Source organism: Podarcis gaigeae (assembly GCF_964106915.1).
Source record: "Podarcis gaigeae genome assembly, chromosome: 2".
NCBI lineage: Eukaryota > Metazoa > Chordata > Lepidosauria > Squamata > Lacertidae > Podarcis > Podarcis gaigeae.
Window position 1 is genome coordinate 67,708,239 of NC_139679.1, and position 13,262 is coordinate 67,721,500.

The following is a 13,262-nucleotide window of genomic DNA, read 5'->3' on the forward strand; positions in this document are numbered from 1 at the left end:
GCTGATTGGGGGACAATTAGGAGGGGTGGCAGATCCAGGCCCCAAGGAGGGTGCCACATCACTCGCCGCCACCGTATCCTGTTGCTGCTCCGCTGCTGCTACCTGCCCCTTTCTGGCCTCCTTTTTCTCCCCCACCAAAGGTAGCAGGAGGGAGAGGCAGCTTCAGTGGGTGGGGCGGGGAGTGGGGCTTCAGTGACAGGTAGTCTGTTTTGTTTGGCTCAAGCAGCAAAACATCCTGGCCCGGCCCTGGAACTAACCATTCTCTCATAGCCGCCGTCTTTGTGAAGGTTTTCTTTCTCAGCAGCAATTAAGGCTGGTAAAAAGCTACCACACATGCTTTTTTTTTCAAGGGAAGTTGGTGCTGGAGTGGAAAGGAAGGCATAAGAGATGTCATGCATCCAGACATGTGAATTTTGGTTCCATCTATGGGCTGCTGCCATTGGAAGGTTGGCCACTACTGGACTGGAAAAAACCACCTGCTCCTTCAGATTCCTTCCTGCATGACACCTATGCATTTCAGGTAGTATCTCTTGATCACTACGGACAGATGAAACTCATTCATGCTAAATTCCCATTGTAGAGTTGTTGTTACTTATCATCCCTCACACGAATAAACTACCAACCCTACAACTACAGGCTCTGAATGAATTGCATCTTCCTTGTGCTCCACAATGGAAATTCTAAAGGATGACCTGGATGTTTAGATGGAAACCAGATTACTGCCTGACATAGCTGACATGTATGTGAGCACTTTTTGTGGTGCATGCTAATATGCAGGTGTGTTTGCAGTAGCTGCAGCGTTGTAATGGTCACATTCTGTGTGACTGCTGAAACTCTTAATCAGTCCCTCCTGATGAAACATTAATGAACTTTGTAAATGCAGGAAGCAGTGGGAAATAAATGAATTTCAGCTGGGGTTTGAAGAGCTGTCAGTTCCTCTTGCTGCAATGTTTCAGAGGAATGTCCTTTCTGATAAAGCCTCTGAGAAACGTGGAGGAGTTTGGAAGAGGGGTTGGAAAAACAGGATGCCGAATGGCAGGCTTTACTAATGTTTAGCATCTGCAAAGAATTCAGCAACAGCACACGGTGCAAGTGAGGGGAGTGCTAGCAAACAAGGGAAAGTTGTTAATCTGAGAGTGATGGGTGAAAGGGGAGAAATTACTCGTCTGTCCCCCTTTTTCACTCTCCAGCTGGAGGCCTGCTAGCATTTTACAGTAGGGCTACAGTGAACAGACTTGATTACAGCAAGAATGAACAATGCTACTTTGTGTGCCTGTAGATTCTTTCATCCCAGAACCATAAAGGACTTCACAAACACCATGTAAGTTCTGGACGTTAAGTCGGTAGGGATCTTTCACAATGGGACATTGATACTCTTAGTAGCTGATATTAGTATACAGATTAGTAAACAGAGTTATGGGGGGAAATCATAGAAGTATCTAACTGTCTTGATTTTTAAAACAATCCGTAAAAAATAAAATAGTAGCACTACATTTAATGGAATCTTGAAAAATTATAACTGATTGGTGTCAGTGGCAAAGCTGGCATCTAGGTCACTTAACCTATTCAATGCGTCCATGTTCTTCTCTCATTGTGTATCACCAAGTAATACCTTGTTTAATTTTACCAATCAAACTGCTGCATCCACTGAGATTTTCTGAGAAGTCCAGCTATCTCAAATGTGTGCTTAGTTATACACTTTTGCTGGTCTTTTTTGGTTCAAAGACTCTGGAATTCCCACAGTAATAAGGTTGCTATACATCTCTATCAGTGTCCGGCAAAATGTACAGGTAATATCCAGACGTATGGCAGCCCATGTCAGCAGTGGCGTTTTTGCCGCTTTCCCACAAAAATAGCTCAAAAATGGCTCCCCCTTTTTTCTTTTGCAATCTTGCCAAAAAAAAAAAAAAAATGCAAGATCTTTGGGCAAAATGAAAAATAATAATAATCAACTTTGCCCCCCCCCGAAAGCTCAACAACTATATATTAGATTAGTTACCACAAGTACAATGTTCACAAGTACCACAGGTACAATGTTCATATTACCTGTCTGACATAATTACTTTAATAGAGATAGTTCATACGTTCACTTTGAGTATCTCAGTGTTGAGGCATCCATCAATAAAAGACCAAGTGAAATATGCACATGTGTGAAGCAGGCTAAGTCTCCTTGGCCGTGCCTGCATATCACATATCACACCAAATCATAGTTTAGTCCAATGTGCATGACCTACAACATGTCTCCAAATTGTGTGCTTCTGCTACCCACATCCCCGCGTGGCTAGGAAGAGGTTTGGCTAGGTTTGGCTAACTAAAAATGTTAGTCAAAGCTTCCAAAGTCCTCTTTCTGGCCATGCAGGGAAAGGAAACAGGAAGGAGGAAATGTCTGATTCCTAGACCCTCTTTGGCTTATGTACTCATGCTAAACTGCGGTTTACTGTGATGAACCCAGACTGTGGCTCACTTTTAGGCTGCAGTCCTATGTGCCCCGGAGTAAGGCCATTTACAAACAATGGCGTTTAATTCTGAGTAAATATGCATAGGCTTGTACTGCACCTCCTAGTTATAAATCTTGCACTTGTGGCTGGATTAGAGGGATCTATTTGTCTATCAAGAATTGCAGTAGTAATATAACTGGCCTTTTTGTCACTGGTCCCTGAAACTCACTTCTGGCAGCCTGTTGCCCTACCCACAATCCCTGCCAAAGCCATTAGTGGGTTATGCAATGTGATTCCAAGATCATAGCTATTTATTTAGGCCAGATTTCTACTCTTCTCTGCGGTGATTGGAATCTTTGGAATTCCACAAAACTCTTCCTTAGGAAATTTAAGCCATTCAGTAATCTGCTCAAACCTTTATTTCCAGGACATAAAACATGCACCCAAGAAGTTAAACATATTCTCAAAATCTTTGCTGAACTGAGATGTAAAACATTGTTGGCTGCAATGGTAGGAATGTGAGAGTAATTTTAAAGTTTATTTATTTTATTTATCTCTCCTTGGATCGTTATGGCCGGATCATTGCAACAGAAAGGCATTCAAAACATCCTGATCTCTATCAAACGATATAACCCGAGCCTAGAAAATCCAAGGACTAGACAATTAAAGTACGTAAGCAGGCATGAAAAATACAGAATTTTTCAAAGTTAAAAACAAACATGGTCCTGATCCAATGAACAGCTGTACTGATGCAGTATCTTGAAGGAACAGGCAGGAAGTGTTTTATCTGCTCGGTCCGAAGAATTCAAAGTTTCCTGATTTCTTGGGTGGGCACAACCTTATAACATCAGCCAAACTAGACTAGATAATGTAGCATACAGCTGTGGGTCTTGTTTTTTTCTACCTAAGCAACGATACTCCTCAGAACGAACACAGTGGGTGGGCAGGAGAGGGTTATCTCTTCCTTCCGCAGTACATAGGAAGCTGTTTTATCCCAATCAAACATTGCTCCATCCAGCTTAGTATTAACTACTGGCAACAGCTGCTGTCCAAGGTTGCAGGCAACAGTCTCCCCCAGCCCTGCCTGGAGAAGTTGGGGATTCAACTTGAGACCTTCTGACTTCAAAACAGATACTCTACTGCTGAGCTACAGCTGTTCCCCAAAGCATGGTTGGAAAAACGCACACACCAAACATGGCTAGGAGACTTTTCTCCTAAGGCTCCCTAGCTGTACAGGGAAGGGGCGTTGTTCCAATCATGCTGGGTAAGGAGAGCCTCCCCTCTTCACTTCCTGCGCTCTCCATCAGGATTTGTCCTCCTCCACATGCTTGCAATTTAGGAAGAAAAGACAAGGTATGTAGATGCATGTACCTCTAGCCCTCAGCTGCCTCAGTAACAAATGGGATTGATATTCTCCCCTGTGTACCACTGGCCTGTCCTAGGAATATGCTTTAGCTATGTCAGTGGGTGGCGCTGCGGGTTAAACCACGGAGCCTAGGACTTGCCGATCAGAAGGTTGGTGGTTTGAATCCCCACAACCGGGTGAGCTCCCGTTGCTCGGTCCCAGCTCCTGCCAACCTAGTAGTTCAAATGCACATCAAAGTGCAAGTAGTTAAATAGGTACCACTCCAGCGTTTCTGTGCGCTGCTCTGGTTTGCCAGAAGTGGCTTAGTCATGCTGGTCACATGACCTGGAAGCTGTACGCTGGCTCCCTTGGCCAGTAAAGCGAGATGAGCGTCGCAACCCCAGAGTCAGCCACGACTGGACCTAATTGTCGGGGTCCCTTTACCTTCACCTTATGTCAGTGGGAAAGAAAAGCTGCATTTTTGGAAGGGACTTCCAGTGACACCTTGAGCTGAAGTAGACAAGGAAGACAAGTCCCATTGATTTCAGTAGAAAATTGCAAGGAAATGTGCTTAGGATGACTGCCTAAAGCTACGTCGAATGACTTTTAAATTGGTCACCTTCAGTTAAATGCATTATAAGTTGTTACACAGCGCTTCATTGGTGATTGGAGAGGGAAGTGAATTTACACATCTCTGTTTTGCTAACTGGAGGGAATTGTGAGAAAGGCTTGAAGGACTGTTCCCCCACTGCCTATGAGCTTTCAGAATTCGACTCACGGAGTAGAGAGGAAAAATTCAGGAAGAGAACTTGGGTCCCCTTTTGCAGCTTCCATTGGGTATCCATTGGGTATTATGCTCTTCAGTTATTTCAGAAGCTTCCTTAATATTATCTCTTTTTGGATTCAGTAACTGTTAGGTCCTCAGCAGGTATTCGTGGAATAAATGAATCTTCTTCTTATTCCTATTATTATTTATTACATTTATATATCACCCTTCATCTGTGGAGCACAATATCTGAGGTTTACAATATAAAACCACAAAAAGACATACCGTAGCAAGTAGGTTTAGGAATGCAGTGTAATTTATTTCATTTTATTTAATCGTTAAATTTATATTCCTCCCTCCTAAAGGTGCCCAAGCATTTATGTGAATAAAATTGCAGTTAGAAACGAACATACTTAGAACTGTTAAAAACCTATAAAAACAATAAAACACAATAACACATCTGATGCAAGTTTAAGAACAGGAAACGTAAGTCAGGGAAGTGTGAAAAAATACACCCTCTTTTTTATATGGCAGGGCAAACTGCTAGTATGAATGCATGGAGAAACATGCTGTACAGAATAAATAAAAAGAAGAAGATAGAAGACAAAAAGAAGAAGAAGAAGAAGAAGAAGAAGAAGAAGAAGAAGAAGAAGAAGAAATTTAGGATTTCTCACCCCAAAGGCTTGGAGAGCACAACAAATGAAAAAAAGGGTATTAAGAAAAGATGAGTCTCTTCTCGTTTAAGGAGTCACATGACTAGATGTGAGGAATCTGTCTGGGATTGATTGATTGATTGATTGACTGATTGTTCCTCCCACCCCTCATCCCCCTGCCTGCCTCTGGCTTTAATCTTGCTCACAATTAGGCAAGTTATGTCTCATGAATCAGATGCATATTTAACAGCGCACAGGACTTTAAGCATAGCAAATGCAATTTTGGTTACATTACACTTTTGACAAATGGAATTGTGTTTGGCTTTGCAATGACACAGAACTCACTTTTTCCTCCAGGGTTCCATTTGTGATGGAACCAGTATTACCAGAAATGGGAAGGTTTCCATCCACATTTTGAGCTCTTCCAGAACAGAGGTCTTTCTATCTGGCATTTTAAAAAATAAAACAAAAATACTCATCACTTTTTCTGAAACCATACTCTGAAATGGAATATTTGGACCCAGCACCTAAACAGGATAAATGCATGTGCAAATTATGAATGCAGGGTGCCAGTAAGGATATGGTTGGGGATGAAGTGACTTGAGACATCTCCAGCTCTGTGAAGGGAAACAGCTTTATTATAGATTCCCACACTGTAAGTCAGCTCATCAAATGAATGACAGACCTTTTCGTAATAAGCCGAATAATCACATCTGTTTCTCTAGCATGAGAAAACTTAGAAAGCGATTCAAATTCCTTAAATTGGCACTGCATACTTACATTTTTATCAGCCTCCATGCAAGAAAGATGTTTGCATGTTACGGGCCCTGCATCTGTAAATATATATGTAATTGCAAACACTATCTGTATTTGTTTAAATGCATCTGTGTGAGGAGGTACGGCATATAAAGATAATACGTGACTCATAGAAGCCCTTTCCTGGTATTCAGTATCTACAAGAGTGGGGGCATCCTGTCATCCCCTCCCTCCTGCAGCAACATGTCCCAATCTTCTTTTTCCAGCCCTTCATGAGTTGGAGGCTTCCCATAGCCATCTGGCTGGCTGCTCTGAAGACGATGTTCAACTACACGGGCCTTTGGCCTGATCCAGCAGGCTCTTACAGGGTGAACGCCTGTAATTGCGGAAATTAGAACAGAGATTGTGCAATATTCTAAATCGCACAGGGAGTCTCAGTGAGCACAGAAGGCTCCCTGCTTCAGATGATCACACGCTAGATGCACTGGACACCTGAATAGGTCTGTTTTACCAGCCAAATTCTAATCACCTTTATCAGGAAGTAAAGCCCTAATTATTATATTTTTACTTCCATGTAAAATTCCTTAGGATTGTGCCCATTCTGAGTAGTCTTATATAGTAAAACTGCCACTACATTTAGAATGCGTATCTGCCTTCACCCTGGGATTGCAAACAGAGGATTCAGGTGAGGGCGCAGCAAAATTCTTTAATTAATGTTGGTGGTGCAGTACTAGGGAGAATTAACCAGATTATGGGAAAGTTCATTATCTGTTGAAGTGTTTACTTCAACACTTCAACACTCCAAATAGTTCCATTGCTCTCTTTCTTTCTTTCTTTCTTTCTTTCTTTCTTTCTTTCTTTCTTTCTTTCTTGTGATAAATAGATTAGGCACCAGAGGGCAGGCTTTCCTGTGCCTGAATCACATAGCCTGGATCCACAGCTATTGTTATGTTTATGCAAATAGCCTTTGACATAATAGCTTTGAAACAGTTGAAAATTGGATTGTGCCTTGAGGCCAAACATTCAGACCACCACCTTGGCTATATTCATCTGCCAGAGTAAATTGGGTTCAGTGTAGGCTCCACGTGCTGTATTTCAGAGCGAGATTACAGGGTGGCAATAACTTTTGTCCAGGAAAGACAAACGCAGGTTTCTGGCAGGAACAGTGGAAACACTTAGCCTCCCACTATCTGATGAGATATAGATTGCACAGAGAATTTCTTTAGACTTCCAAGGACAAATTTTCAAAGTGGGATCTCCATTTCTAGCTTTTGCCTGCATCTCAATCAAATTAAGGTTGAAACTCCTGAAATAAATACCTAGTAACGAATTGAAGCTATTCAAAGAGTGAATTTACTACCCAGCACAAATCCATATCTCTTTACCTGATAGTGCCAGAAGGATTGAAGGTGCTATTGAAGGGTTAACGGTTTGCCTTTCTAAAGTCTTGCCTTTTTTAAGGCTACAGATCTGTCTGCCACAAGACAAATTATGCAGAATGTAAGTGGTAAGAGTAAGCCAATCATTAAATCTCACAGTCCATTCTGCCTGTCATCATGAAAAACTGAATGAAAGGAAAAGGAAGAGAAACAGCATCATCTAGGGCTGGAGTGGCCTGATGTGACTGCAAGGCCTCAAGAGAGATGTTTAATTTTGTTTTCATTCCAACCAGAGCTTTATGGCTCTTTTTGTTTTAGTACTCAGGAATGGTCAATGACGTGGTGCCCTCCAAATGTTGCTGGTCTATTACTCCAATCGTCCCTTGACATTGGTCATGCTGGCTGGGACTGATGGGAGCTGGAACCCAACGATTGTTGTTGTTGTTGGCATCTGTCTGTCTCAGGGGACAATGGAGGAGTGCGCCTTTGAGCGTGAAGTCAAACTGTTGGAAGGTTGCAACGCCTGCTGTGGCTGTAGAAACCAATAGAGGAGAGGCATGTTTTGTTGCAGCTGGGGCAGAGTAGGCATCTGGTTGTGCTGCTGCAGATGCACCATGGCATTTCTTCTCTCTGTGCTCCTCCCAGCAGTCATTTCTCCTCTGGTCCCTGCTATGGATACAGAATCTGACTGCCTGTCTCCAGGCACTGCAGCAAGGGATTCCCAAATGGCAGGTTTATGTTGCCAGCCTTCATGCCACATTTGCAGACCTCTTTGTAATGCAGAGTTGTTCTGTAAACAGGCCTGGTGCCTGAAGCCAACATGCAAGCCGGGTAGACCTCCATCTTGGTATTGGATGTTATCGTCATATTCTCTCATACCCTTTTGGAGAGGTGAGCCACTGTTGTAGCTGCCTTGCCAATGCGCTTGTGCAGGTCGGCTTTGATGGAGAGGCTGCTGGTTATGGTGGAACCCAGGTAGGCAAAATTGTCTACCACCTCAAGCATGTGTTTACCAGTGCTGATGTGTGAGGTGCTGGCAATGTCCTGACCCAGGAGGTTGGCTACCCCTGGGTAAGTTATTTAACTGACTGAAAGGCTGAATGTTACGAAGGTGGGCCAGAAAAACATCTTGCTTGACAGCGGGTGTTTCATGCAGAAATGCTCCAAAGATTGCAACATACAAAATTTAGGGACCTCTTAAACATGATGCCATGTCTATTTTAGTAAAGGTAAAGTGGACCCCTGACCATTAGGTCCAGTCGTGGCTGACTCTGGGGTTGTGGCGCTCATCTCGCTCTATAGGCCGAGGGATCCGGCGTACAGCTTCCGGGTCATGTGGCCAGCATGACTATGCCACTTCTGGCGAACCAGAGCAGTGCACAGAAACACCATTTACCTTCCCGCCAGAGGGGTACCTATTTATCTACTTGCACTTTGACATGCTTTTGAACTGCTAGGTTGGCTGGAGAGGGACCGAGCAACGGGAGCTCACCCCATCGTGGGGATTTGAACCGGCAACCTTCTGATCAGCAAGTCCTAGGCTCTGTGGTTTAACCCATAGCGCCACCCGCGTCAGCCGTTAATTTGTAATAGAAGCAGGCCTGATCCAGAAGCCCTTAGGTGGGAGAGAGGTTGGTTAATTGTGGTGTGGATAGTTAGCACTGAGGGAGAAGCACTTGGCTTACACTCAGATATACTCTCTATCGTTTTATGCACACCAGGGCTGCTCCTTAAAAAACAAATAAATGAAAATGGATTCCAGGACTATGTAAGCCCTGTGGAAACCTGGTTTGTTTTTGATAGTCCTTTCCTCAGGCATATACTAGAATTTGATTCTGATTTCACATGCAGTGATGTACTTCATTGATAACTGTTACCACTCCAGGTGAGCTGCATTGTTCCTGGGTCAGAAAGTCAAAATATGGTTGTTCCATCTGGTTATATAGGATGTTTTCTCCAGACACTTAAAAATGACCTAAATCACAGTGGGCTGAAATAGGTATCCTGAATATTTATCGCGGCGCTCATCTTGCTCTATAGGCCGAGGGAGCCAGCATACAGCTTCCGGGTCATGTGGCCAGCATGACTAAGCCACTTCTGGTGAACCAGAGCAGCACATGGAAATGCCGTTTACCTTCCCTCTGGTACCTATTTATCCACTTGCACTTTGAGGTGCTTTCAAACTACTAGGTTGGCAGGAGCAGGGACTGAGCAACGGGAGCTCACCCCGTCACGGGGATTCGAACCGCTGACCTTCTTATCAGCAAGTCCTAGGCTCTGTGGTTTAAGCCACAGCGCCACCCGTGTCCCCCTTTGTATGTTACACAGCAGCAAATATATTTCATCCCATGTATAGAATCCAATCTCCTATATCACATTCTCTGTCTTTATATATTGTATCCACACTGCCTACAACTTCCTAAATATGTCACATGTACTTCTCACAGTCAGTTCCAATTCCCTATATCAATATGCATATTATCCATCTGTCTGCCTGTCTGTATAATGATTCCCCAACAGCTAACAAAACAACAATAATACAATAACAACACATAAAACCAACATAAAACAAGAGTAGCAGAAAAGCCAATAGCCAGATTATACATAGAATATTTAAGGCCTAATTCAGGAGTAGCTGATTTGGTGCCCTCCAGAAACTGCTGTACTTTAACTCCTATCAACCTTAGCCAACAGGATCAAGGGTTAAGGATGTTGGGAGTTGTAGTCCACCAACACCATCAGGAGGGCACTATGTTGGCTGAGCTGATCTGGTCTCCGAGAGGTATCGGAGTTGGAGCCAGGAGAGTCTCCCTAGGGTGGCACAATTGAAGAGGCTCTATATCAAGTGATCCCTGCCTCAGTGCCTCACATCTGAAAGTTTAGGTGGAATGGGACCTGCAGGCTAGCTTCTGAGGGCAACCTAAGTAGTCAAGTACGATGCTGGCAGGACTTAAGTTAACATATATAAAAACCCTTATTTTTTTCCTCAGCTCCAGATTCAAAAATGAAGCCTTTGATTTGGGGTTGTTGGGTTTTGGGGGTTGTTTCCTCCCCCCAGAAGGCTTTGTAAATGAGAACTCTTTCTGATCTCCCTACCACTTTCCCTTTCTTCTCCGTTTCTTTTACAATTAATTAGCTAATAATTTTGCTACTGATCTATTCCTCATTTAAAATAAAAAAAAAGTCGAATCCCTGCCTTAGATCTGGTCAGAACAAAGGTGGGAGAATTTATGTCTTAATTTTAGTTAATTACGGCAGAGAGAGCATCTCCTCCCATCACTCTCGCACTCCCCCCTCCTTCCTCCCTGCCATCCTTTGGAGTATCAGTTATCACCGTGCCCCTAAACTCCTCACACTCGGCAGCGGCACTGGAAGAGCCATCACTGCCCTTTATCTTCCGCTGCCTCATTAAGAGAAATGAACCTGAGTCTGAGAGAAATGACACAAGGGAAATAAAAATGTAATCCCTCGGTGCCACCTATAATGAATTGTTATGAAAACCATGAAAATATCTGTCTGCGGATATTGTTCTTTGATTTGAAGTCGGTGTTGTAAGCAGTAATTTTTGTCATTAAAGCTGTTAATCTGTTCGGTGCTCCTCATAAGTTTTTATGAAGAAAAACAGCCCTGCTGCCTACATGCTCATCGCAGGGAGCTTCTGAGCAACGCACCACGAAGCGGAGTGCATTTGAATAATTAGTTTTAATTATGGCTGAGGTCGCTGTCTGTTTCGCCTGCAAAGTTACGGCGCTTGTGGCGGCCTGTCCACAACAGCTCCATGTTGGGCTGATCGACCCACTTAGCTTGTCACAGTGTTACCCCCCCCCCCGCCACCTCTGACAAATGCCAGCTTTGTGGTGGGTACAGCATGACACACCGAAGAACCAAGGCAATTCTGGCTGTTCCAGAAAGGGAAGGGGCCATATTTGAGAAGCAGGTCGTAAGCTCTGGTGGCTTCCTGACAGCTGCAGAGTTAGGAGGACACTGAAGCAAAGGGAGCAGAAAGACCTCATAAGAGAGCTGGCACATTCTCAAATATACCCATAGCTTTCATGGTCTTGCTGGCTTTAGGACACAAAAAGTATTTCTTCATGCAATAGGGAATCAGTGTGAGGAATGCGTTATGACAGAGAACTAAAACACCATCATACATGGAGACTGAGGCCTATTTGTCACCATCAACCATGCTAGGCCAATGTGCAAAGATTAGGAATTAACTGTAGGGACTGGATTAAATAGAAACTGTTTTATGAACCTCACTGAGGCATCTGCTGTGGTGCAGTTAAGGGATTGTAGACTCCAGACTAATTTTTTTTTTAAAGGGAGGGGCTCTATAAATAGTTATGTCTGTCACTTCCCAAATAATACATCTAACTTTAGTTACTTCAGACTGTGGTAAGTCAGCCCTGCTGCATTCTGGGAGCCCTCCACATTTTGCTGAACCCAGGGCAGGACTCACCTAATGAACCCCATCAGTGGACTTCTGCTTCCAGAACAGGGCTTTACCCCTTTCTTCTCCTGTGTGCCCCCCCCCCCCCCGCCGCAACTGGCCTGGGAGGGTAACAGGAGAACCCTCTCCTCCAAAACACTATGCAGGGGAAAGAGAGAAGTTCCATCTGGCAAAGTGCAGTGTTTGTGCGTACGGAACATTTGTCATAGGATGATACTGAATTCCACCACAGGTGGTACAAAAGATGCAAAACACTTTCTGCTGGGTTTTTTTTTGGGGTGGGGGTCTTCTAGCAAAAAGATTTGATTAAATTTTGAGTAGGAGTGCCTTATGTTTTGAATTCAATATAGAAACTCTGAAGGGGCATCATCCCCTCCCCCCTTTTAACAGCAGGTTGAGGTCCAGCAATGCAGATGTGAGAACTTCTCCCTGCATCATCATCATCATCATCATCATTTTCTATAATGCCCTTCATCCAAGGATCACAGGACCATTTACAATGTAAAATGCATGATTTTGTCACTCAATTTTATTTATTTCCCTGTCTTCCACCATTCTTCTGTCTTGGAACTCAAGGCAGTATACATGTGGTTCTCATGCAGTTGCACATCCAGATGCTGGCCAGATCTAGACCTGCCTAACTTTGGTAAGGTGGTGGTTTCATGTGCCTTCAGAGCAAAGCTGTGTGTACACTATGCCTTTTAAAGCACATCCGAAGCACGTTCCACTCCTCCTCAAAGAATTCTGGGCACTGTAGTTTATCACAGAAATACAATTCCCAGCAACCCTTAACAAACTACAGTGCCCAGCATTCTTTGAGGCAGAAAATGTGCTTCCAGTGTGCTTTACAGGTGTGTGTGTGTACACAATCTGTATCTGGTCTGAAGCATTACTGGAGGAGAGTGGATCCAACCATGGTGAGGCTTCAACATATACATTAACCTTGAATAGTAAATAAGTAAATAAATTTCTATCCCACTCTACATTCCAAAGGAGCCCAGGGTAGCAAACGACAAAGCCGCTAAACAACACAATTTAAAAATAAATCTCTGAATGAACAGAGATTATTGATATTTTACATGGACAGTGTTGGGCTTCAGCATAAATCCTTGTAAGAATGAGTGGCAGATACAATCGAAGAAACAGGGGGTGGATGCATAAGAGAGATGAGCCTACACTGACTTTTAACGTTTTCTTTAGGAAAGTGGAATTCTATGTAGGGCAGATTTCTCTGTCCTTCTCCTGAGTCACCTGCATGCAAAACAGCAAGCATGTAAGCCCCCTGCCCCCTGCTCTTCACATCCAGGAACATTGTTAAGTTATTTTATAGTGATTTTCTGAGTCGAGGACAAGATGATTGGTGAAAGAGAGGTTTTGAAGGCACCATTAACATGGTAGGCTGAGCCCGTTGACAATAAGTCAATGATTGTTTCTGACGTGACTCTTAAGAGTAGCAAAAGGACATCTGTAGGATG

General features: G+C 43.5%; 1 protein-coding gene across 1 annotated transcript in view; it reads left to right on the forward strand.

Annotated features, from left to right (window-relative positions):
* Positions 1 to 1,248: 1,248 nt before the first annotated feature.
* Positions 1,249 to 13,262, forward strand: part of LOC310838669 (uncharacterized protein) — a 138,733-nt gene continuing 126,719 nt past the window's right edge. Inside the window, exon 1 of the mRNA XM_083726238.1 lies at positions 1,249 to 1,321. Within this exon, the coding sequence (XP_083582364.1) occupies positions 1,251 to 1,321 (71 nt within the window). The 5' untranslated portion in view covers positions 1,249 to 1,250. The remainder of the gene's footprint in view (positions 1,322 to 13,262) is intronic.